The 25700-nt window shown below is 65.0% G+C and overlaps 2 protein-coding genes across 2 annotated transcripts; one reads left to right on the top strand and one right to left on the bottom strand.

The window, feature by feature from the left end:
• The first annotated feature begins 1631 nt into the window (after nucleotides 1–1631).
• On the top strand, nucleotides 1632–6141 carry SLC22A31 (solute carrier family 22 member 31). The gene is made up of 9 exons (XM_047077425.1): nucleotides 1632–2009; nucleotides 3487–3590; nucleotides 3706–3860; nucleotides 4116–4284; nucleotides 4489–4634; nucleotides 4719–4827; nucleotides 4954–5168; nucleotides 5455–5566; nucleotides 5859–6141. Exons 1-9 carry the CDS (start codon nucleotides 1632–1634, stop codon nucleotides 6139–6141), a joined length of 1671 nt encoding a protein of 556 aa, XP_046933381.1.
• A 536-nt stretch (nucleotides 6142–6677) lies between these two features.
• On the bottom strand, nucleotides 6678–24958 carry CDH15 (cadherin 15). The gene is made up of 14 exons (XM_047079284.1): nucleotides 24917–24958; nucleotides 18531–18689; nucleotides 18186–18341; nucleotides 16940–17084; nucleotides 12920–13080; nucleotides 11884–12012; nucleotides 11218–11403; nucleotides 10133–10386; nucleotides 9432–9574; nucleotides 9033–9269; nucleotides 8549–8788; nucleotides 8224–8360; nucleotides 7807–7974; nucleotides 6678–6878 (listed from the first exon to the last, which is right to left on the bottom strand). The coding sequence occupies exons 1-14, from the start codon at nucleotides 24956–24958 to the stop codon at nucleotides 6678–6680; spliced, it is 2358 nt and encodes a 785-aa protein (XP_046935240.1).
• Nucleotides 24959–25700: the final 742 nt, after the last annotated feature.

Below are 25700 nucleotides of genomic sequence, written 5' to 3'. Positions count from 1 at the left end.
GGGCGCACAGCGCCAGGGAGGGCCGCTGCTTGATGGGGATGCAATGGGTCCACTAGGGAAATATTTTAGAACTCAACAGAGGGGCGCCTGCATGGCTCTGTCTGTTAAGTGTCAAACTTCCGCTCAGGTCGTGATGCTTGGGGTCTGTGGGTTCGAGCCCCACATCGGGCCCTGTACTGACAGCTCAGAGCCTGGAGCCTGCTTCAGATTCTGTGTCTCCCTCCCTCTCTGCCCCTCCCCTGTGTGTGCTCTCTCTCTCAAAAAGAAATAAACATCAAAAAAAATTTTAAAACTCAACAAAGAATGGTCCCCCCCCAACACATAGCTTTATATTACGTGAACTTCAGCTCAGTAAGAACATTTTTTTTTTGTTTTGTTTTGTTTTTTTTTTTTTACCGAGACAGAGGAGCGCAAGCAGGGGGAGGGGCAAAAGGAGAGAACCCCAAGCAGGCTCCATGCCCAGTGTGGAGCCGGAAGACAGGCTTGATCCCATGACCCTGGGATCATGACCTGTCCCAACCACCCAGATGCCCCCACAGGAAGAACGTTTTTAAGCCAGGACAGTCTGATGTGCAAAAACTTGCCATTACAACACACAAGTCAGGTCCAGAGTCCCAGCTCAGAGTCAGAGAAACTAGTTCGGAAACTCAGGTGTAATCTGTAGGACCTACTGTACTTCTCTCCAGAGCAAAAACGCTGAAGGCAAACGCGACTTACCTCGGTTGTGGGGAGGAAGACTCCGCCAGGGCGACGGGGCGGGGTTCCCAGGCACGCCCACGCACGATGCCAGCGAAACTCCTAAATGCCCGCGCGCGCCCCGACTCAGGCTCCTGCCGCACAAACCCGCCGTGACCCTCCAACTCCCAGCGGGGCCTCGCGTGACCCGCAGCACCCAGGATTACCGCAACCCCGCCCCTCACCTGTGGCTTGCACCTGAGTGGCCCGGACGGCCAGCCCCGCCCCGGCCGCGCCCTCGCACGAGGACACCTGCCCCCCAGACCACCCGCCCACGCCCCTGCGCGAAGACGCCCCGCCGACCACGCCCTGACCACGCCCCTACCACGCCTCTGCGCGATATCACCCCCTCCGGTCACGCCTCCCGACTACTTCCACGCACGTGGACGTGGCCGATCACGCCCCTGAACTCAGACGCCTCGCCATCAACGCCCTTGACCACGCTCCTGCACGAGGACGCTCCCCCGCCCCCCCCACCATGCCCCGCCTACCCTACCACGCCTTCGAGCCACGCCCCCGCGGGAGGACGCCCTTCCGACCACGCCCCACACGTGTACGCCCCGCACGAGGACGCCCTGGGGAGGACACCATCGACCCCACCCCCGACCACGCCCCTGCACGAGGATACCTCAGACCACGTCCCCGCCCCGTGTTCACGCCCCAGGTCCACGTGCCCGCGCCCGGACGCCTAGCTGACCGCGTCCTCCGACCACGTCCCACCACCGGGCCTTCGCAGCCCCCGCGGCAGGGGCGAGGGCACCCCGGCTCGCCTCTCGCCCGCTCTCCAGGCCACGCCCCTGCCGGCCTGGCCCCCAGGGTCCGGCCCCCAGGGTCCGGCCCTCGGTGGCTCGGCTCCCGCGCAGGCCCCGCCCGCCCGCCCGAGCGCAGAGGCGCAGATGGAGTCGGAGACGCGGGTGCTGCGCGCGGCGGGCGGCTTCGGCCGGGCCCGGCGCCTGCTGGCCGCCGCCTCGTGGCTGCCGTGCGTGGCGCTGGGGCTGGCGCTGGGCTCCGAGCCGCTGCTCACCACGCCGCCGGCGCACCACTGCCGGCCGGACCCCGAGCTGCTGCCCCCCGCGCTGCGCGCTCTGCGCGGGCCCGCGTTGCTCGACGCCAGCGTGCCGCGCCTGGGACCCGCGCGCGCCCCGAGCCCCTGCCTGCTCCTGCGCTACCCTGAGCCCGAGCCCCACGCCCGCCCCAACGGCACGCGGCCCTGCACGCGCGGCTGGCACTACGCGCTGCCCGCCGCCGGCCTGCTGCGCAGCCCGGTGACCCAGGTACGCTCCCGATCAGACCGGCGGAGGCCCGGACGCGGGAGCACGCGGGCCCCACGGTCGGGGTCTCCGCCTCAGCCTTCTCTGCCTCATCCTGTTTGCTCTCACTCTAACGCCTCTCGTCCCCCCCTTTTCTGTCTGCCTTCCTCCGTCCTCACCTCCCTCCGTCCCCCCTTGCTCCTCTCCCTTGCCCTCTGCCCGTGGTCGGCTGGGGCTTGTCAGGTCGGGCTCTTAGTCGGTCGCCAGGTGACGCAGCAGATGCCCAGGTTGCGGGGGTGCCGGGCCCAACGGCGGAGCCTGCCGCCCGAGGACTGGCACTGCGGGCGGGCAGCCTGGGGGAGGAGGCGTTCAGCCGAAGGTCTGAGCGGATCGGCGCCAGGTGGTCCGCAGTAGGTGGCACTCAAGTGCCACCAGCGTTTTGAGCAAGCTGTGGCTTTGGGCCATGTAGGTGTCGAAAGCGGGCTCCCAAGACAGGAGGCTTTGAATCAAGGTAGGCACGTGGAGAGACGTTTGCGAAAAGCAGACCTTTCGTCTGAGGTGCAAACCAGCTGGAGGGGAGGTGGGGGCGACTCAGGGGTGGGTTGCGAAGAGAGGGGGAGGAGGCAGCTGGACCCTCCCAGGCCCCTCTTCCGCTCCTTCCTCCCTGGGGCTTGGGACCCGCCCAGCTCTGCCTCCCTCCTGGCAGCCTCTGCCCCGCATCCCTACCTCTGTCCCTGGGAGGATCAGCTCCAGTGTGGGAACAGGGACAGGGTTGCCACGTCTTTGCCTGAGGCCCTGAAACCGGCTGGGCTGCTGTCTTCCGTCCATTCTGCCCCACGGCACCCCTGCCCTTCTGTGGGGGTACTGATCAATCAGCACCCCGTCAGCTTTCACAAACGTTTGGTGTTTAAGATAAAAACTGCGATGTAGTATGATCGAAAACAGTACGTTAGGTTTGGGGAGGAGGCGCGGAAACCTGGAAGGAGAGGTGGGGAAGTGCGAAACCGAGGTCAGGGGCCATGTCCGGGAAAAGCAGGTGAGCGCAGGCCTGAGTCACAGTTCCCGAAATCACTTTTGAAGTGAGCAGTGTCGGGGGAGGTGAGGGCGATGCCCTGGAGGCCTTGGCACAGCAGCCAGCAGGAGGCTCAGCTCTGTCAAGGGTCCCCTGGTGGGAGACCAGTGGCTGCAGAAAGGGGAGTGGGTCCCCATCCAGAGAAAACACAGACTTGGGGTTCCAGGTAGGTGTCCTGGGGACCCCTGTCATTGCCCTCTGGGGACTCAGGCCAGGGATTGTTCAGATTCTGCGGGAAGACTACCAGAGTCAGGAGATGATGGTGTGGGACCTTGAGCAGGTCCTCCACCCTCTCTGTGCCTCAGTTTCCCCTTATCTCCAGAGAGGAACTGGAGCAGGCCATCTAGCGCCCCTTGCAGCCTGGCCTTCTGGGAACTCGCAATGGGAAGGGTGGCCCGGCCAGCCAACAGGTGATTGGTGTCCCCGTAGTGGAACCTGGTGTGTGAGGATGGCTGGAAGGTGCCCCTGGAGCAGATGAGCCACCTCCTGGGCTGGCTGCTGGGCTGTGTCTTCCTGGGTGCGGGCTGTGACCGGTGAGGCGCTGCCCCTTCGCTTCTCTCCCAGCAGCCCCCCCTTCCAGGCCCTCAGGGTCCTGCCGGATGCCCTAGCTGTCCTGACCCCACCCACGTTTCCCTGGCTGCCCCCCAGGTTTGGACGTCGGGCTGTGTTCGTGGCCTCCGTGGTGCTGGCCACAGGCCTGGGGGCCAGTGAGGCCCTGGCGGCCAGCTTTCCCGCCCTGCTGACCTTAAGGCTGCTTCACGGGGGGGCCTTGGCAGGGTTTTCCCTTGCCCTCTACGTGGCTCGTGAGTACCGCGGGGGCGGGGGCCCTGGGGAGCACCCCCTCAGGCCAGGCCTCCCACTCCGCTGCGGGGCAGAGTCGGGTGGCGTGGGCGGCCCCTCCGGCGCTCCCGCTGAGGGCCCTTCTTGCGGAGGGGGGAGGGGCACTCTTTGTTCTGCGAGGTCTGTCCCTGGTGGGAAGGTCCAGGTGCTGGAGCTGTCGGTTAGTGAGCGGTCCCCGCAGCCCCGGGGAGGTCCTCAGGCCATCCGCGTCCGCTCAGGCCTGGAGCTGTGTGACCCCCCTCGTCGCCTGGTGTTCTCCGTGGGAGCCGGCCTCTTCTCCGTGCTGGGCACGCTGCTGCTGCCTGGCCTGGCGCTTCTGGCGCGGGACTGGCGCCTCCTGCAGGGGCTCAGCGCCCTGGTGACGGGCCTTCTGCTGCTCTTTTGGGGGTAAGCGTGTCACGGTTCAGTGACAGCATGGCGGCCCCGTGTGTCACTTCTCTCCGCACCTTTGTGCAGCAGCGGGCGTGTGGGTGTGGCACAGGGATCCGGAAGGCCGCGGCATGACTTGTCCCCCTGGGTCCAGAGAGGCGTCGTGAGCCTCTGCCCTCCTTGCGGAGAGGACCTGTGGGCATTCTCGCCCCACCCCTGCAGGTCGCCGGCCCTGTTCCCTGAGTCTCCCTGCTGGCTGCTGGCCACGGGACAGCCAGCCCGGGCCCGGAAGATTCTGTGGCACTTTGCAGAACCTGGGGGCGTGGACCCGGAGGACGGCTCAGAGGAGGAGAGCTCCCTGGTTACAGGTGATGCACCAGCCGGGAGATGGGAGACGGGTGCCAGAGAAGGGTCGTCTCTCACACGTGCCCCTCATGTCCCCGGAGCCGCAGAGCTGGACATGCTGGGTGCACAGAGCCCCCGGCCCCAGTACCACTCCGTCCTGGAGCTCCGGCACACCCGCGTCGCCTGGAGAAACGGACTCATCCTGGGCTTCAGTTCGTGAGGAGGGGAGGGCACGGGTGGGCTATTGGGGTCTGCGCCTTCCACCCCCCCGGTGGGTGGGTCTTTGGTCGCTGGAGTCCCCCGCCCTGGCTGGGCCATAGCTGCGTTCTCCCTCTCTCCCAGGCTGATCTGCGGGGGCATCAGAGCCGGCTTCCTCCGCAACCTGGCCCCGAGCGAGCCCACCTTCTATTGGCCCTACTTCCTGACCGCCGGCCTGGAGGCAGCGGCCGCTGTGCTCCTGCTGCTGACGGGGGACCGCTGGGGGCGACGCCCGGTGCTGTTGCTGGGCACCCTGGTCCTGGGCCTGGCATCCCTGCTGCTCCTTGCCGGGACCCAGTGTGAGTGTGGGGCCCGGCCGATACCGAGTCCTCGTGTTTGTCAGAGGGTCTGACCCATGTGGGGTAGCGGGATCAGCCCCCTCCTGGGGCCACGAGAAGGTAGCACAGGAGGCGGGGCATTGGGATGAAGTTCTGGTTTTTGCCCCATCTGTCTTCCCACCGTGTACCCAGAGAAACTGAGGCCCGAAGAGTCAGAAGGCCAAAAGGATCTTATGATCCCAGACGGGGAAAGGCTGGGAGGCCAGGCCCTGCGGGCAGCGTGGAAACTGCCTCCTCCTGCCCCCAGACCTGCCGGGTTGGACCATGCTGTCCCTGTCCGTCCTGGGCCTCCTGGCCTCCCACGCGGTGTCTGCCCTCAGCAGCCTCTTTGCCGCGGAGGTGTTCCCCACGGTGATCAGGTGAGCTTGGGCTGCCAGCCACACCCTGCCCTCCCCGTGGCGCCCGGGGTTCCCACCACCTCTTGGGGGACACACGGGGGGCCGCTGGTCACAGAAGGGAGTGGAGGAAGGGGGCCGGGGGCTTGGGGAGCAGCGAGGACAGAATTGCGGGGGGGGGGAGCGGTTTTGGATTTTCTGATGAAAAGAAGGAAACTTGTTCCAGGCCAGGGGGAAGTTTTTCCACAGACTTTGAGTCCCCCCCCCCACCCCCGCTTTGCCCCCGGGCCGCCCCCCACCGCGCGCTCTCCCGCAGGGGGGCCGGGCTAGGCCTTGTGCTGGGGGCCGGCTTCCTGGGCCAGGCGGCAGCGCCGCTGGCCGACGTGCACGGCCGGGGCGGCTTCTTCCTGCACCACGTGGTCTTCGCCTCCTTCGCGGTGCTCGCCCTGCTGTGCGTCCTGCTGCTGCCCGAGAGCCGAGGCCGCCGCCTGCCCGCGTCGCTGCGGGACGCCGACTGCCTGCGCGGGTCCCGGGCCCGCCGCCGCCGCCCGCCCCCGCCCTCCCACCGGGCGGGGTCCCGGCCGGAGCGGGACGGCTGACTCGCCGGCGCCCTGGCTCCCCTCCATCCCCGCCACGCGTGGAGGATAAAGGCATCCGTGGAACTTGGCGTCCTCGCTGCTGCTTCTCTCGGGCCGCGCGCCCTGGGTTGGAGGGGGCTCCCGGTGGGCCCACTAACCCCCCTCTCCCCACCCCCCCCCCCGTGGGGGCAGCCCGGACCGCGCCACCGGCACTGGAGAGAAGGGCAGGTTTTTAATTCAGGAGTGGGGGGGGGGGGCATGAGTGGGAGGCCGCTGGGGGCCGGCGAGGTGGGGGAAGGCTGATTGACGCCAGGCTTGTCTGGCTCTCGCTCTCCGGGCGCTGGGTCCCCCGGTCTCTATCCTCCCTGGGAGAAGTAGACTTGCCCAAGGGCCTGGGGGCCCCCTGGCTGCCTCTACAGAGGTCAGCCGGGCCTGGAGGCCAGGCTGCCTGTCCTCGGAAAGACGTCTGCCGTCCGTGTCTGGTGGTTGTACCCTGAGCAGGGCACGCGGGTCCGCATCAGAAAGCCCCCCACCCTTCCCTGGCCCTCTTCCGACCCTCACGGGGGCCCGTACAGGTCAGCCAGCCGGGCGAAGCGGGGGCCCCAGTCCCGCAGGCAGCTGTAGTCCTGGTCCTCGTCCCCCAGGCTGGACAGGATGGAGCTCAGCGTCCCTGCCACAGAACCATCCCCCTCGTAGTCGTAGATGAGAGCTGTGTCATAGGGCGGGACACTGGGGTCACTGTCTGCCACCTCCAAGCCCTGCGGAGAGGCCCGGGAGAGCTCAGGATCCCTGCCGGCACCAAGCCCCGCCCCCAGCTCAGGCTGCAGCCCGCTCAGCCCGAGACCCGAGGAGGGAGCCCCGCCCCCAGCCCCGCGGGAAGAGGAGGGGGAGGGGCAGAGCCCTGAGTGCGGGCACCGTTGGGAGACCCGCCCCACCTCCCTCTGGGCGGCGCTCTCCTTCCTTAGGGCTGGGGTACGTGAGGCTTCCTAACATCCCATCGGGGAGACCCCCGTTTCTGCCTTTTAAAGATTCCGCAAAGGGTTCTGTCCCGTCCACCTCCGTCCGTCCTCTCACCCAAAGGGTCACACGCCCTCCTAACCGGGACCTGCACCTGGGCCTGACCCCTGCCCAGGCATCTGTAGGGGGCTTCCTCTGAATCAAGGCCAGTGCTTGAGGGCGGGTGTGGCGTCGGGCAGGCCGGCAGGCCGCACCCTCTGCTCCCCCACAGCCCATCCAACCGGGCCGCCTGCCTTCTGAGCCTCCCCCGCCTTGACTGCGAGAACTCGCCATGCTGTGCGCACATAACTGTGGTTCCGGGATGCGACTGACAGCTGCACCCCCAGCCTCGGGACACGCTAACTTTTGTCGATCGGGGTCCAGTGGAAAGTGCCGCAGAGCAAGCTCCAACCCACCCCAGCTCAACCAGGCTCGGCGCGATCCGGGGCGGGGGTGGGGGGCAGCTTCCTCCTCCAGGGGACCTGTGCCTGTGGTCCCCTGCACCTCCCCAGCCTCACCCAGCTCTCAGATGGTCAGGGGTTCCCCAGAAGCTCAGCTGGGGTCCCCAGCGACGGACCCACTCTCCACAAATGGTGCGCGTCCGGAGGGTTCACAGAGGCGTGGGCGGGAGCCCCTATGTGCGTGTCCCCGTGCCTTTGCCCCTGTCTGCACACCTCCAGGGACACCTACATCATTGATGAAGTCAGCGATGTCAGCGGGGCTGGAGGGCAGCATGCGGGGTGGCTGGGGGCGCACTCGGCCGAACGGGGCATCTCGGCGCAGCGGCGGCCGTCCCAGGGGAGCGCACAGGGCCGCCAGCTCTGTTGGGTGGCGCAGCTGGTTGATGTCGTAAGCATCCTGGGGACACAGTAGGCAGAATTCAGCCCCGATCAATCACAGGGTGATGATCCCAGGGGTTTTGGTCCCAGGCACCCTGGTGGGATGAGGGGGGTGCGGGGGAAGGGAAGAGGACTTGCGGGGGACACTCCCTCCTCCTGAAGGTGGGGTGAGGGGTGCTGGAGGGGGACCCGCGGCCTAGGCTCTCAGGGACCCTTCCAACCGCTTAGCATTTCTAAACCACTACCTCCCCCAACGCCCTCCCCTCACCTGGTCCTCCTCCCCGCCCCCCTGCTCGTCATAGTTCAGGATGTTGTCCCGGAGATCGTCCTGCAGCCCGTGCAGAAACCCTTTGTCCCCTGACTGCCGCCGGGACCGCGTGACGAGGGCGACCGGCAGGGCGAGCACTGGGCAGGAGGGGACAGATAGGAGGTGGTGGGTGCCCGGCCATCCAGCCGGGTCTGGACATGTGGGGCATGGGATCGGGTGGTATGGGGCCTGCGGGGGGGGGGGGGGGGGGAGGGAGGGCTAAGGTGGGGCGGGGCCTGCGAGGAGGCGGAGTCAGGGCAGCAGGTGTCCGGTCGCGGGCGCTCACAGAGCAGCAAGATGATGCTGGCCAGCACGATGACCAGGGCGCCCAGGCTGACGCCCACGCCTCCTGCCCTCCGGGCAGCGGCCCCCGGCAGACAGGCGCCATCCGGGCCGCAGCGACACACCGTCACGTTCAGGGGCTGCTCGCGCTGCTGGGGCGGCTGCCCGGAGTCTCGGAGCAGCAGGCTGAGGCGGTGTAGACCCTCCCGGACCTGGTGCCGGAGCCGCAGGCGCGCGTGGCTCACTGCAGAGGGCGCCCAAGGTCAGCAGGGGCCTCCCAACCCCACGCGCCCTGCCCCTCGCTGCTCCCAGAAGCGGCCTGGTGGGTGAGGATCCCAAGACCTGGGGCCCCAGTTTCCCCATCCTCCCGCTGGGCGTGATAGTTCCTGCCCCGCCCGAGGATGCGGCGGGAACCAGCAGGACCACGGTGCTGAGCGCCCCCCAGGTCTCAGGGCTGCACCCGCGGGCCGGTGTTTGGAAAAACTCACCGTTGACCTGGCTGACACTCCAGTTCCGGGTCAGCTCTGGGACACGGGGACTCAGCTGAAAGTGGAAGGGAGCCCCGTGGGGGGGCAGGTCCGCATCCGTGGCCCCCAGGAGAAGGCCAGAACCCTGATCTGGCTTGCTGCACACGCTGCCAGATGGCGGGGACAGCTCCGGGGCGTGGTCATTGACCTCCAGGATCTCAATGGACAGGGTCCCGGTGGCCGTGCTGGGTGGGGAGGCTGCAGGCGGGAGAGGCCGGGTGGGCTCCTGGCCCTGCTGGGGCAGCCTGCCCACCCGAGAATCGGCTCCACGGCACGCGCGGCTCTCGGCCCTCGGGCAGCAGCAAGGATGCCCGGCCCGGGTCCGGGAGCCCCGGAGCCCAGGCACAGCTTGGCACTCACCATCGTCGTAGGCCAGGATGATGGCCCTGTACCAGCCATCCTTGAGGAAGGGCGAGGCTGGGCTGAGCACTCGCTGGGTCTGGATCTGACCCGTGGCTCCGTCCACCCGCAGCCAGTCGTCTGGATCATAATCCTTAGAGTAGCTGTTGGCCGAGGAGGGGACAGAGTGACCCTGAGCAGACACAGGACCCCTAGGGGTGTGGCCATACAGAAACATACGTTTCCCACACACGCGTGCACGCGCGCACCTCTGAAGCTAGGCCCCCAACTGCCCTGAGCTGGTGGTTTCTGTCCCAATTGACAGATGAGGAAACCGAGGCTCAGGGAAGGCAGGTGAGGCCCAGGGCCAGGCTTCAGCATGTGGGCACCGTGGAGACAGACACAGATCCGTAGGGCCAGGGCCGGGGGGACATCCAACACACGAAGGGCCGGCCTGCACACACCAGCTCGCCGGAACGGACCGGGTGGCGTCGGTGGGCCAGCAAGCGCCCAGCCCGGCCTGCTGGGACGAGTTCACGCCGACACGCACGTATGCACAGGGCTCGAGGCCCCAGGGACGCTCAGGGCTGTACACGGACAGACGTGCCCTCTACCCTCCGACCAGGGCTCTGACGGGAACCCTCCACCGTGCTCCGGGCCCCGGCTGGGCAGCGGACAAAGGAGGCCGTCGGCCCCCTCTGCCTCACCCCGGCGGCCCCCACCTGAGCCTCTGCAGCCGCTGCGTGTCAGGGTCTCGGGCAGAGAAGGTGGCCACGGGGGTTCCCGGGGGCACCCCCTCAGGCAGGCTGGTCCGCAGTGGGTTCTCCTGGAACACGGGCGCCTCGTTGACGTCTTGCACCCGCACGCTGACCCTGGCCTGGCCCCGCTCGGCCCTGGGGGCGGCCGCCTGCAGGGGGGCCTCGTTCTGCACCGCGACTCTCAGGTTGTACTGCTCACAGCTCTCGTAGTCCAGGGGCTGGGGGGTGGGGGGGACCGGGGGGGCGGTCGCTCAGGACTCCGGGCCCCCCTCACATTCGAGGTGCCCGGAGGCGGCTACGGGGCAGGGCGAGGCCCCCACAGTGGGACCGCGGCCCCTTCAGTCTCTCCTCACAGCCCCTACTCTCCCTGTCCCTCATTAGCCCTGCACAAATAAAAATTATTCAGGACCAAAAGCCGCAAAGAATAACATAAAAATGACAGCTACTCGTCACTCAGAATGAGTTTGTTAGGCGGCGTGCGACCAGCTTCGTGCGTCACTTGGTCAGGCATCCTCCCTGGTGACTCAAGCAACGCTCGTCCGGGCACGCAGAGGGGGCTGGCACCTGGGGTTAAATTAACCTCTGCCACCTGCTGACTTTAAATATTGTCCCGGATGACCTGAGTGGGGCTCGTCTGTAGCTCACAGCCGTCGAGAACAAAGCTGAGATTTTCCTTTAGAGGAAAGATTCGGGTCCTGAGTTCCCAGCCCGCTGGGCCTGCAAACCCCCGTTTCCTGAAGTAACGCTCCTTGTGCGTCAGCATCTAAGCAGGTCTGCACCCGTGTGTGCGTGTGTCTCCCGCTGCTCCTGTCTCCTGGCTTCAGACCCGCCTGACACAGGTCTACACGGCACCCCACACCGGAAGAAGCAGCACTCCATCAATATCACCCGGGCTGTGGCCGGCCCCGTGCCCCGGGGTCGGCGTGGCCTGCGCCCAGAACCCCAGCATTCCCGGGTCCCCTAGCATTCTGCTCTGCCCCAAACGGGGGCCCCCTGAGCTCGGGTCCAGAAGCCAGGCCCCAGCTGGGGAAGCCGTGCACCCCACTCACCTTCACCACAGACAGCACGCCCTCGTTGGTCTTGGGGTCTGTGCGGATAGCGAACTGTCCCTTGGGGTCGCCCTCCAGGATGGTGAACCTGGCTGCCCAGTTTGGGGAGCCCGGCAGGTCCCTGTCCTCCACCTGAAGCCGCCCCACGTCCACTCCGCTGACGGCCTCCGTGGCCTCCATGAAGAACTACGGAAGCCCGGCCCTCGTTACCGCCGGGGCTGCGGGGGCGGGGGTGGCCCCGCGGGGGGACGCCCACCCCTGCTCCCCCCCTGTTGACTCCGCTGCCCACCCCCCCCCCAGAGCCTCCCGGGCTTGTGGCCTTGGGAATCGCGGCCCCCCAGGGGTCCCCATGAGGCCCTGTCCGCGGGCTCAGCTGCGGGCCAGGCGCCCTGTGTGCCGCCTTGTCCCGGAGGCTGGGGCTGGCTGCTCCGTCCCACGCGGCGGGGGCGGAGGGAAGGCTCCTTCCTGTTGCCCGAGGGCCACCGAGGGGCCTCGGGGGGGACGCTTCCCCCCAGGGTCTCCCCGAGCTCCTCTGTGTCTACGTGCGCACAAGCCACCAGTCTAACCTGGGTTTCTGTGCTTGTCCTCAGACAAGTCCTTGTCTCTCTGTCGGGAGCCTGAGGAGGGAAGGACAGTCCCCAGCGTGGGTGTGGTCGGGGGCAGTACCTCGTCCCTGGTGAACCCAGGGGCGTTGTCATTGACATCCTCAAGGGTGATGATGGCTGAGGCCGTGGCGGTGAGCCCATCTCCAGACATGTCTGCCACCTGCAGGGTCAGATTGTACACGGCGACCACCTGGGGGCACAGCAATGCGCAGTCAGGGTCCCCGGTGGCCCCGTAGGGCCCGGTGGGGGGCGGCGTCGAGCAGACAGCGCCGGGCTCAGCCTCACGGGAGAGCCCTGTGCGCATCACAAGCCCCAACACCCGGCCTTTTGCTCCCAAGCTCTGGGGCAAAATGTGCCGCCCGGCCCTCTGGGTCTGACAACACGACTGCCAGCCCAGACCGTGAGTGGGCAAGAGGCCAGGCGTCGAGTTGGATACGCATTCACGGAACACCACAGCACGCTGGAGCTGAACCAACAAGCTGGGTCCCTGCCCTGAGGGGCCACTTCCAGTGGCAGAAAGCGGGACCGACGAAGGCCACCTGATGCAGCAAGTGACTAGACAGAGCCGTGTGAGTAGCCGCGGGGAAACCAAGGAGGGCTTCCTGGAGGTGCCGAAGCTGTGCAGCAGCCTGGCTGTGAGCGGCAGCAGGGGTCCCGCTGGAGGAAGAGTGTGCGAGGACAGAGAGTGGCTGTTACTCCAGAGCACGACCGGCCAGTGTGGGGCCAGGTGCGTGGCCTACCCCGTGCCAGGAAGCCCGAAGGCTTGGCGGGCTCCAGGGCGGGGGAGGCTTTCGGCAGGACTCGTCAGGGCCAGGCACCATACGGAGGGCCCTTCCCGCTCTCCTCGGACCCAAACCCACGAGCAGCCACGGGACGCGGGTGTCCCAAGCTGGGTTTGTGTCCGGAGCCACTGGGAGTATCCACAGCAAGCGGGGGCTCCCTTCCACCGCGTCGGGGGAAGCACGTAGGGCGGGCAAGGCTGGGGCGGAGGGCCCAGCTTGGAATGAGCCGCCCCATGGGCCTCAGGGCGCCGAGAAGACGGGCAAGGATGCAACCCTGGCGGCCCTGGCCCCCAGCCTTCATGGCGGTAGCCTCACCTCGCGGTCCAGACCCACTTGCACGGTGCGTATGTCCCCCGTGTGCTCGTCGATGCTGAAGAGCTGGGGGCCGTCCTGCTCCAGAATGGAGTACCGCAGGGCCGCGTTGTCTGTTTCCGGGTCATCAGCGTCTGTGGCTTCGGCCCTGGTCACGTAGGTGCCTGGTGAGGACAGGGACGAGCAGGGAGGACACGTGTGGGTGCCAACCCCCGGCCCCAGGACACGCCTCGCCGTCCGTGGCCCACCGTGCCAGGTCCAGGCCCCCATCGGTCCGTACGAACTTGAACATTTAAGCCGTCTGCCTTGCGCCGGTTGGAGGAGGAAGCAAGAGCGTCTGATATACACGTCCGATCAAGAGCTGACACTTGTGTCCCCCAGACACGGAGACAGTCCAGCAGGGGCTGAGAGCCCGGGGTCAGACGGGGGGAACCAGCTGGAAAGCGGGCCAGCTCCGAACCGGCGGGAACGCCGAACTAACAGAAGCAGAGACACGTGCAAACACAGGTGTGAGCAGCACACACGCAACACGCGTGCACACACGCACAACACACACGCTCGTGTCTGCACACAGAAGCACGTCTCCCAGCTCTCTCTGCTGCCGGGGCCGAACGGCAGCCAGTCTGATGAGCCTCCTGTTGGCCGAACACGGACAATGTGGGCATCAGAGCAATGGCTGTAATGGACGATAACCCACCGAACGAGTCAGACTCCGGAGGTCCAGAGTCACAGAAACAAAAATAGCATCCGCAGACACACGTCCACAGGGCAGAAAGCCCGCTGACAAAGGGTGAAGGGACAATGGAAGTAGGAAACCACCGCCCCCGCCCCTAGGAGAACGGACCCAGACAAGGACCACGAGCAGATGCTCACACTGGGGAATGGAAGTTTAAGGAGAAACAGAGGACGAGCACAGTCGCAGAGGATCTTTCACAAGATGCCTATTAATTACAGGGGGAAAATGGAGAAATCACAGTGGAGGGGCGCCTGGGGGGCTCAGTCGGTTAAGTGTCTGACTCGGTTTCAGCTCAGGTCATGATCTCACGGTTCAGGGGATCGAGCCCTGCGTCTGGCTCTGTGCCGACCGTGCGGAATGTGCTTGGGATTCTCTCTCTCCCTCTCTCCCTCTGCTCCTCCTCTGCACTCTCTCTCTCTCAAAATAATAAACTAAAAAAAAAAAAATCACAGTGGAGAAGCCCGGCAGACACCCCCTAAACAAGGCAAATCGAAGTCCACATCTCCAGGAACGGGACGCACACTCCTGATAGGACACACTGAGGAGAACTGTGTTACCCGAGTGCAAATCCTGAATCCAACCACACAAACCCCATCCGGACAACCCATGTTCTTCAAAATAACTGAGTGAGTGCTTCAGAACGTCAGTGTTAGGACTAAGGAGGTGTGACACTTGGACGGTGAAAACTACAAACGCTTCGGAAAGAAATTAAACCCAAGTAAACGGAAACACGTCCCATGTTCACGGACTGCGAGGTCAACGCTGTTCAATGTCAGCACTGCCCGAAGTGATGTGCAGATTCGGTACCGTCTCCACCAATGCCCTAAGGACAAGTTTCTTCGCATAAATAGGAAAACCGTCCTAAAACTCGTATGGAACCTCCAGGAAACCCAAACAGCCAAGAACACAGCGGGCGCACTCACACCGCCTGCCTTCAAAACCACCCCAAAGGTACGGGGATCACGGCAGCGTGGGGTGGCCACACAGACAGACAGACGCGCGGGCCAGTGGGACAGGAAGTCCGGGAACAGACCCTCGCACGGGTGGCCAAACGACTTCCGGCCAGCGTGCCGAGACCGTGCAAGGGGGAAGAGGTCGGTCTTCTCGGCACCCGGCGCTGGGAAAACTGGGCGTCCCCAGCCCAGAGCACGCACTTGGACCTTCCCCTCACACCATCACGCAAAAACTCACCCCAAGCGGATCAAAGACCTACACGTAAGGCCTGAAACTGTAAAACTTGGAGGAGCACAGAGGGCAAAAGTCTCGCCACACTGGATTTGGTTATGATTTCTGGACAGGACGCCAAAGGACAGGCAACAAAAGGGAAGACGGACAAACTGCACTTCATGAACATTTTTAAATGTTCTGCGTCAAAAGACACTATCAACGGGGTAAAAAGCAGCCCACAGGACGGGAAAAAACACTTGCAAATCGTGTCTCTGTGAAGGACTACCCAGGATATATAGACAACCCCTAAAACTCAACAAAAACGCAACTCAATTCAAAAATGGGCAAAGGGCTTGAATCCACCTTTCTCCAGATAAAATATACAAATGGCCACAAAACCCATGAAAAGGTGCTCGACATCAGTAGTCGTCAGGGAAACGCAAACCCACATCACGAGACACCAGTTCACACCCACTGGGATGGCCATCATGAAAAACCAGAAGACAAGTGTCGGCGAGGACACGGAGAAATGGGGCCCCACGCGTGGCCGGTGGGGTGTGAAATGGTGTAGCCGCCGTGGAAACAGCACGGTGGTCACTCAAATGAAACACAGAATCGCCGTGTGATCCATCAACTCCACTTCTGGGTTTATCCCCCAAGGAACCAAAAGCGGGAACGTGAACTCACGTCCGTAACATCACTCACGGTAGCCAAGGTGCGGAAGCCGCCCAAGTATCTATCTACGGGAGGATGGACAAGTGAAGCGTGGTCTGTCCACACAGCAGACTGCTGTCCAGCTTCACAAGGGAAGCAGATCCTAAGCACGGAAGAAGCTGGATGCTTGTGCTCGTGAGATGAGCCGTCACAGACGACAAATACTAGAAGGTTCCACTTACACGAGGTCCCTCGAGTATACAGATTTACAGAGGTGGAAAGTAGGTGGGAGCCAGGGTCTGGGGACCGGTGGCGGGGACAGCCGCACAACATTATGAATGTATTTTTTAAATGTTTATTTTTGGGAGAGAGAGAGAGAGAGAGAGAGAGCGAGCACGAGCAGGGGAAGAGCAGAGAGAGGGAGACACAGAATCCGAAGCAGGTTCCAGGCTCTGAGCTGTCAGCACAGAGCCCAATATGGGGCTCGGACCCACGAACTGTGACCTAAGCCGACGTCTGATGCTGAACCGACTGAGCCACCCAGGCGCCCCACGTTCGGAATGTATTTAACACCACTGAACGGTCCCCTTAAAAATTGTTAGGATGGTAACACTTATGTGTATTTTTAGCGCAATAAAACTTTTTTGAAAAAAAAAAAAAAAAAACCACATCAGGGTCAGGAACGCCTAACGGCTAAGGAACCGCTCCAGACGGAGGGGAACGAGCTTAGGAGGTGGAGCGGGACCATCGTCCCAACCTAATGGTGGAAACAAGCAGATAATCCACAAAGGCGCAAACATGATCAACGTCACAACTCTGTTGCAATTCTTTTTAGCTTTTTTGCAAGTCTGAAAGTATGCAAAAAGAAGTAAAAAAAAAAAAAAGGGTCATTCTGAGTCTTGAAACACGAAGAAGGAGGTGAAATAAACAGACGTGTGGGAGCACCTCCCACGAGTCCGCCCTTCCCAGCCTCTCAGGCGGAAGGCTGGCCTGGGATTGGACTCAAGCCCCTGGGACCAGAGCGGGAAGGTCCCTCCTGCCTGGAACAGGTCAGGCGAGCGAGGCCGTCCGGACAGGAGGTTGTGCCTTGTTCGAGATCGAGATGTAGGGCTGAGAAACAAGGATGGACATGTTCTGGAAGCAGGCTTACGGCATCATGGTGAGGGTGCTAAATCCAAGGAATTGTCCGTTTTTAACCGGTCAGTCCCGTTTTGTGTGGATTTCACCTCAGTGCAGCAGCAGCCTCCGTCCCAGCTCGGCCACCATCAATCCTCACTGCTTTTTGGAAGACGCTGGGGTGTGAAACTTACACTGAAACGGGAAGTGACTGCAAACTCCCTACCCCTAGAGAGTCCGCTTGCTTATTTTTGGACGCTCTGAAGGACCACTGAAAGTCTTGCTGAGTCTCCCCGGGCCTTCTGACGGACTCAGAGCCCCCCACGCCCGCCGCAGCCCCCCAGCCTCACCTGGCACTGCTCCCTCCAGCACCCGGCCGCTGAACGCCTCCTGCCTGAAGACGGGCCGGTTGTCATTCTGATCCACAACCACGATCTCCAGGTCCGTGGGCTCCTCCAGGGTGGCTCCTCCCAGGTCCAGAGCAAAGGCCCTTAGCTAGCCAAGCAGAGAGCAAGGGCTGGTGCTGTGCTCCCCCAGCTTTGGTGGCCCCCACCAGGTCGTGCAAAGGGACAGCAAGTGCAGACCCGGTGTCCCGCTGGGGACACCAGTTTACACAGGGGAGAAAGGGCATGGGGTGGGGCGAGTGTGCAACAGTGAGACCTCCCTGCCACCAGCCTGCTTGCCCACAGCAAGGGAGGGCAGCGCCTCGCTTCCTCTCTCGCCTTGGCTGCCGGGAAGCTCACAGGTATGTTTTGTGTGCGACCGAAGCCACAGTCTCACTAGCGTTCCCACCTCGTCCCTTCTGCTAATCGGTGCGGGCTCCTCTTGGAGCTTAATGACCCCGTGAAACGGAAATTAAGCCACTTCCCTGCTTCTGGAGAGCGGGCGTGCTCTGGTGCCCAGGTAGGACCGTGGTCTCTGTCTGAAAACTCCCTGTGTAAGGGAACCAAGAGCTCGTTCTCAAAGTCTGGATGAAGAACGTTCAGGGCACGGAAAAAGCAAAGTCAGAAGCCTCCTCCTCCAGGGCAAATTCAAAACCCTTTGGAGACTCCAGGCTCGGCAGGACACCGACTCTGTGGAGAGTCAGGTTCCTCCCCCCTCCATGGCCTCTTGCTCCCTTCTCTCAAGCCTCACAATCCCATGCCTCTGGGGCGGGGGGATCCCGTGCCACCTTCCCCGGAGAGTCAAGGGACACCTGCCGTTGGGGCGTGCCATACCGTGGGCTTCTGCACAACGCCCCACCCCCACCACACGTGGCCAGGCTGGGGGCAAAACCGGGGCAAAACGACACCAGCGTCCAGTGGTGTTTTCCTGGGAGGCCGACAGCGGCTCTGCTGGGGGCTGCCCAGTGCCACGTCCCCGGGCAGGACCGAGCCCCGCCTCCACGGGGCCTCAGTTCGCTCACGCTCATCTGTTAAACGGGAACAGAATCCTGAACATCTTCTTTGGAATGCAGGTCCTATAGTCCCAAACCCCTGTCCGCACCTACCAATTAAGGACACGCGCCCTCAAGTCCCAATCCTGAGACCAGGAGCCTGGTGGTGGCAGGAGCCCCCCCCCCCCTTTCCGGCCGGCGCTCCCCACAGCGGGCCCCACCCTGAAGCGCTCTGTCTTCTCCCGATCCAGCATGGCATTCAGGAACACCTTCCCGGTGAACTTGTCAATGGAAAACACGCCCTGGGGCTCCTCGTCCACACCGGGACCCTGGATGCTGTAGATGACGCTGCCCAGTGGCTGCTTGTCGGACTTGATCTGCCAAGAAGGAGCCTGGCTGGGGGAGGTACCCCAAAAGGCAGGGTCCCTCCCTCTTCCTGGCCTTGACTCCCCGGCAGCTCGGCCTATGACCCCAAAGATGTGCTGCCCTCAGGGACCCTCCAGGGACAGCCCAGCCCCTGTTCCGCCCCCAGGGCTAAGCCCCTCCCCCGTCTGTGCCCCCCTCACCTGCACCAGGGTGTACGGAAGACGCTTGTGGTTCTCGGATACACTGATGGGGGGGATAACCCAGGCTCTTCGTACACGGCCTGGGGCAGGTGCCCGGTGCCAGGGGTACAGGGTCCTGGGCCTCCTCTGCCCAGGGACCCCCAACGACAGGCCCAGGCTCTGCAACAAAGGCACAACTAGCTGTCAGTTACATAGCACGCAACGCCAGTGAGCCCGGCCGCAGAAAAGTGAACCCACCATCACCTTGGCCCCCATCAGAGCCCTGAGCTCATGGTCCTGGGAGACCCCACAGCCACACCCCAACACTGGAGCCCCCAAAGCCCTGCACGTGTCCCCTGTCGTCTCCTGGGAGCCCCTGCGGCCAGAGCTGCCCCAGGCCTGGTGGATGTTCCCTGACCGGCCGGCCAAAGCGAGGCTGCCGGGCCCCCACCTCCTCCCGGAGTGGCCCGAGGGAGGCGCAGGCACCGGGCCTTGGGGAGCACGGGGTGCTCAGGGGGCAGACGGAGCCAGAGTGACGAACGAGGCAGCTGCTGGCAACAGCTGCCAGGGGGAGGCTCCCAGGGACACTTCGTGGGAGAAGGCTGTGGCTAACAGGGTGTGGCCACCCTTGCCCTCTCCCACAAACGCTTCCCGGAAGCGGGTGCTCGCGGAGGCCCTACAGGCGGGTCGGAAGGGGCTTCTCCAGGCTGCTCTGTGGGATTGGAGGCTCAGCCTGTTTCCAGGGTTTCAGCAGGACCTGCAAACTTACCCGACCTCACCGGGCAGACTGGCCTAGCTGCCGGGGGGTTCGCAGGGCCCCGGGGGCTGAAACGGGACCGCAACACCGGGTGCCGACCCCCTGCTTTCCTCCCAACCACGGGGCCAGTGGTAGGGTTCACGCCACTACTCCCGGGAACCTCAGGGCCCTGGGGGTGCTCCCTCCTCTTTCTCCACACACTCGGGGGGGCCGGGGGGCTGCCAAGGGAAGACAGGGAGCACGTGGCAGCCGTGCTCACCCCCTCCTCCGCAGGGGCGGGTGGGGGCATGTAGATACAGCTCAGGCCCTTCCCTGGGCCAGCCTTTGGGCTCAGAACTGGGGCCATCAGGGAGCATGGTGGGAGGAGGGCACCCGTCAGAAGTCTCTTGAGACCCACTGGCCGCTCCCTGTAGTGACCACAGGTAGCCCCACCTTCTCAGTTCAGGTGGGGAAACCGAGGCCCAGAAAAGGCACTGTCCCATGAGTCAGGGACGGGCTGGCAGCACAAACACATCCCGAATTTCCCGGCCCTGGTCTCCGCGCCAGGCTCTTCAACAGGGTGCCGGCTGGTCTGAGTGTGGGACCGGGCACTGTGGCCGGCTGGGCACAGGGGCTCTGGTCCAGGGGCACAGGGTCCCGCTGGATTTGGTGAGAGATGGCGGCACCTGGGGTGGGGTCTGGGGGAGGGGCTCGGTCACGCGCTGGGACCCAGCTGGCTTTGGGGGTTGGAGAAGGCGGCCTCTGAGGCTGCTCGGGCCCCGCCCCCCCCCCCCCCACACTGGCAGCTGCCCCCTGCCCTGCCCTCCCCCAAACCCAAGGCAGGACAGGCTGGCTGGAGGCATGCAGAGTGGACACCGCCTCCCAGACGCCAGCCCTCTGTGCTCTAGGGATGACCCTAGAAGCTCTCTGGCCCCACCCAGGGTCTCCAGGCCCTGGGTCCTTCTGGAGGAGGCGCTCCCTTTTAGCTAAGGTGGACAGGGTGGCTCCCTGGCTGCCCTGTGCCTCCTCGACACCGTGAGCTCACCCCCCGGCCTCCGTCTGGGGCCTCGCAGTCCACGGAGAGTGGGCCTGGGACGGGGCGGTCTCGTGGTCTCAGAAGAGAGGCGTCAGGGACGAGTGAGGGGGGTGTTCTGGGTGGGATGGGACAGGGGCAGGAAGGAGATGCCAGCTGCCGTCCCGTGGAACCCTCCGCTCTACTCCCTGGCACCTTCACCGCCCAGGGCCAGCACACAGCGCTTTCCACACGCTTTGCTCGCGAAACAGCAGTAACATCCACATGACGGCTGAGCTCTCCTTGTGGCCCCAAGCCGGGTCCCCAGGCCTGGAATCGTCCCCCTCCTCCTCCTCCTCGTCCTCACCTGAAATCCCAGGGGCACTGTCACCGGCAGGGGCCTGGAATCTGCGAGGCAGCGAACATGGTTTATAAAAAGGACCAAGCTCCTGGCCAGGCCCCCGAGCTACTCCAGCCCGACAGACCGGCAGTGCCTGGGGCGGCTCGGGCGTCGCGCCAAACCCACAGAGCACAAACCCTTCCAGGTCAGCACCGTGTTCCCGCCAAGCGGAGCCCTGCTGGCCTCTGTCACCGTGCTAGCGGGGACGGCATCTGTTTCCTGAGCATCCCGAGGGCGGCACGGGGCTCAGCGTCCGCCCGCCTCAGCCCTTTCTGCCCTCCCTCGGCCCTCCCTCGGCCCTCACGCCCGCTAGGAACGAGCGCTGTCTGGTTTCACAGCAGAGTAGGGCTCAGAGCGGCCGAGCCACTGGCTCAAGCCCACACGGCCAGAGAGCAGCAGAGGTGGGGGCACAGGGAAACCAGCTTCTGAGCTCCGTCGCTCCCAGGAGCGCCGTCCCCACCCGGCCTCAGTGTGGGGAGGTGGACAGGACCGGGGGTGCAGGCGGGGGCCGGCCTGCAGGGGGGCTAGCCCCTGATCTCAGGCTCTCGGAGGAATGCTGGGGGACACACTCTGCCCCGTCCAGCCCACCACAGAGCCTCCGGCTGCCCCTCACCCCCGTCTCCGCCAGCGGCCTTGGCTTACGCCGCAGCGTGCCCAGCAGCGTGGTGCGGGGCTGGTGCGGTAGTGGCAGAGCCTGGGACTCCACGGCCCAAGTTCAGGAGGTCAGCAGAAGCCACAGAACCTTGGCAGGGACCCCCTGCCCAGATCAGAGGCTGCGGTGGGTGGGGCGGCTGGGCCGGGCCACAGCCCACTTCCGCCGGCCGGCCCGGGTCCTCCCACCACCCCCTTCCCAGAAGACAGACGTGGCCGGCTGGGGGAGGGTCTGGGAGCTGCCCGGGGACCACGGGACATCTGGGGCCGGGACGAAGCCACACGGACAAAGCCAGCTCACACGGACCCCCAGCATGTGGGCGGAGCGAGAAGGCACCACCGAGTGGACGCGGGCTCCCCTCTGCTGTCCACCGTGCTGCTCCCACGCCCAGCCACAACCAATGGGTGTGACGAACCCAGTTCCCCCAAGTGAGGCCCAACGATACCCCCGTGCTCATCCCTGGCCTTTGCCTTAACCAAGAACCGAGAGAATAGTCTGGAAGCCCTGGAGACACCAGGGCCACTGTCCCTCCCCGGGGCCCGCCCCCAGCCCAACACCCAACCCCAGCGGGTGAGTAATAAAGCCCCCCACCACCCCTGTAGGAATCCGTTCTTCCTGGCGTGGCCCACAGGGCTCTCTGCTTCTCTCCACCAGCCCACGGTGGGTTCGGAACAAAGAATTCTAAGCCACGGCGTAGTCTCCCCGGAGCCTGGGAAGAGAGCTGGGTGCTCCCCCACCCCGGGTAGAGAAACCGTGGACCGGGAAGGCTGGGCGGGAAGTGAGGACGGCCCACTTCGTCTCCTGGAGCTGCTGGCCTTTAGGGGCCCCTGGGGCTCCCTAAAGTCACTGCTGAGATTCAGACGGCAGGCAGCAGGCCTGAGCTCGGGCTGGACTTTTGCTCCCGTGGCCCAGCTTCCTGGAACCCTGTCCACCGTCGCGTCGCGACTGCATTAGGGGAAGGGAACATGCTCTGCTACGCCATCCGGCGTCGTTGGGCGAACCTTACAAAACGCAGCTGCAGACGCGAGCTCGAGTGAGAGGTTCCAGGGTTAATCCCACACTTGTGTGAGTGGAGACCCCTCCAACAGTGCTTTTGGCTCGAGGTTTCATGATCTAGGAAGCGGGTGGGAGGCCTGGAGCCTGGCGAAACGGGGCGGCAGGGGCCCGGGGCGGGGGGGGGGGTCTGCCCGGGCGGAGGGAAGAGCTCCCGGTCTGCACCCCCCACAAGCCTCCCAGGCCCGAGCCCCTTCTGCCCAGGCTGGAATCCGCACCACCCCGTTCCTGGACGGCCTGGCCGGCATCAGGCATGCCAGGAATGGGCCCAGCTGTTGCCCCAGCCCAGAGAGGCCCCTGCACGTCTCCTGAAGCGCCAAAGTAAGGGGGTGAGAGAAGCAGCTGTTTCCCACCCCCCCCCCACCCCCCAGCATCCCCCTTGCAGGGACAGGTTCGGCCACGTGAGGGCCACTATGCTCCGGGGCTGCCCTGTCCACCTGGGGAAGAGAATGGTCCGGGAGCCGGCTGCCCTCTGCCGCCCCAGCTACTGTCATATTAACGTGACTGGAGAACGTGGCCTGCGCCAGCCTGTTCCACGGCCCTGTTCCACGGCCTTTCCCACGTTGCCTGTGGGGGCCTTCACATGTCCAAGTCCCCAGGAGTGCAGCCAAGGCCTCACCTTCCTTCCAGAAACCGTGTGGCTCACCAGCTTGCCCCAAATCATCCAGGCTCCGCCACCCCCCACTCCCGCCCCCCCAAGGGCAGGGCCAGCTATGGGGGCACTGAGGGCCGGGGAGGGGCCCGAGGGCCCAGCTCTGAAAGTACACACTCTAAGCCCCCTAGGTGAGATTTTAGGGGACACAGGCGGGGGAGGGGTGTGCCTTGTCCCAAAGGCACAGTCAGCACCAGATCAATGCAGAGCCCTGTGTCGGGGCCCCTCCTGAGCCAGCCCTGCCCCGCCCGGGGCCAGCCGGTGGGTCTCGGGAGCTCACAGAGGTGGAGGAAGGGATGTCCAGCAGGCAGCCTTCAGCTGCCATGCGGCTCGACAGGAGAGGACGAAAGTCTGAAAGCTGAGCTGGATGGGGGAGGGGTGGGTAGGGCCCCGACACGGATGTATTTCGGGGGGGGGTCTAGGAAAAGCTCCCCTCATGCGCTAACCTGAGCCACATCGAGTACAGAACTTGCGTCCAAGCCCCATTGGCTGATCCCCCCGAATCTCCAAAGCCTCCAGCTGCGCGCAGGGGTCATTCCGCAAGAGCCCCAGGGAGAGGACCTCCCCTGCTGCAGTCACCCCAAACCCAAAAGGGCAGGTCTCCGTCATGCGCCTGCCCAAAGTACTGGGTCTGGTGCAGGGTGGGGGTGGACCACTGCTCCTACAGCAAGTGGGGAGGGGGCATCAGAGGCGTGGAGCCTTCTGGAGTGGACCCCAGCGTGTGGGGGCACACGGTCCTGTGGAAGGGCGCACAAGAAGATTGTGCACGGTGCGACCTCCCAGCAGAGGGCTGGGGGAGCCCAGGCCCAGGTGGGCCCAGAGGCAGGGGTGCAGGTGACCAGAGCGAGGGGTGCCGGGTGTCCCGAGGCCCAGTTGCTGGGCGGGGGGGGGGGGAGGGGTCCAACTGGAGGGCATCTGACCAGCTTCCAGCCACAGCTGGGAGATCTTTGGGAGTCAGGGGGACTCAAGAAGCCCAGAGTGGGCGCTGGGAAACTGGACTGTCCTCACCAGTGTCTGGGCCCCAACCAGCAAGCACCTATGGGCACTCGCCAAGCCCTCGAGCTCATTACCTGTCAAGTATAAGGCCAATAAGGTCCTCTATTATGCACAATGTCCCCACCACTGCCCGGCCCTGGCCTCTGGCCTGTGACCCTGACTCAGTCTGCCCCCCAAAGGCAGGCCACGGCTCCACTTCCAGGCTCGGAGTAGTGCCTGCCCCGTCCAAAGGGCCACTCGGCCCAGGACTCGAGGAGATGTGGCCCCCTCCCAGGGGGTGCCCACGGTGGGGAGAGGGGCAGTGGTCTGCGCCTCCTTCTATCCTGCCCCGCTCCCAGCTCGGAGAGACCAGGGAACTGGGGCCAGTGGGGGAGTGTGGGGGTGTGGGCTGTGTGCCAGGGGCCTGGCTCCCAGGGCACTCCCAGGGGAGAGTGGATTCCTGGAGGGCAGAGCCCGCAGCTGCCCCTGCCGGCAGGACACAGGGTGGAGGTGCCTCGGACTCCACTCACCAGGGTCACTCACCAGGGTCACCTGCCTACCCAGCAGGAGTGTCAGGGAACCGGCCTACCAGCTCGTCCAGCTGGGGTGCTCCTGCTGCCCCCCCCCGTCCCTGGCTCTCACCACAAGTCGGGCAGGGTTGAGGGGCGCACCTCCAGGGGAAGGACCGGCCTGCTAGGTGGTCTCCGGGCGGCCACCCAGCTTGGCTCCCCGTCCAGTTCAGTCGGAGGCGGATACCCTTTGCCTCCGGACCCCGCTGGGGCACAGAACGCCCTGGACAGAGCTACCCACCGGGCACCCTCAGCTCATGGGTCCTCCAGAGGCGGCCAGAGCCAGTGGTCCCCGGGAGCGTCCCGCTGTAAGGCGTAGGGCAGGGGGCAAGGGACTCCGCGCGGCCAGACGCCTTACCTGGGCCAGCAGCCCGAGGGCGACGAGGAGTGCGGCGTCCATGGGCCGGCGGAGCGGGGGCCGAGTGTCCGGCCGGCAGCCTCCTGCTCGGACACAACGCGGGCTGAGTGACAGCACAAGTGCGCGGGCGGGGGCCCCGAGTGAGTGACAGCACATGTGCGGGGGCGGAGCAGGAGGCCGGGGGCGGGGCCTGGGGCTGAGTGGCAGCACGTGTGCGCGGCGGGAGGCGGGGCCTGAGTGACAGCACGTGTGCGGGGGCGGAGCCAGGGCCTGGGGCTGAGCGGCAGCACGTGTGGGCGGGGCGGGGCGGGGCGGGGCGGAACCAGTCCGGAGGCGGCTGTCCAGGGCGGCAGAGCCCTGGGAGTCCAGTAGTAAGAAGAGGAAGCCGGCAAAAAAGACGGAGGTGGGTGGGGGCTGGGCTAGGAGCCAGAGTGGATGGATTCGTCCATCCACTAATTTTTACGTTGCTGCTCCGTGAATTCACCAGACACACTCTTGCCTCAGGGCCTTTGCACTGGCTGTTTCCTCTGCCCCTAGTGCTCTTCCCCTGCGCCTTGAGGGCTTTGTCTGATGGCAACCCCTGAGCACCCTATCGGGCACTGGCACCTACCTGCCCATCTTAGGTCACAGTCTCTCGCACTGAGGTGGGGCTCCCCTGCGCCTGAATTGTTTCTGTGGATCCTCAGGGCTAGCACAGAGGAAGGCCAGGCCTAGACCTCGCCTGGGGTTGGCCCTCCCCACCCGAGCCACAGCCCTTCCTCCCTCCCCTGGTCCCCCCCCCGCC

This window comes from Lynx rufus, unplaced genomic scaffold (assembly GCF_022079265.1).
Source record: "Lynx rufus isolate CCGP_SWC_20201006 ecotype Redwood Valley unplaced genomic scaffold, mLynRuf1.p SCAF_16, whole genome shotgun sequence".
NCBI lineage: Eukaryota > Metazoa > Chordata > Mammalia > Carnivora > Felidae > Lynx > Lynx rufus.
This window is presented reverse-complemented; position numbering and strand designations above follow the sequence as displayed.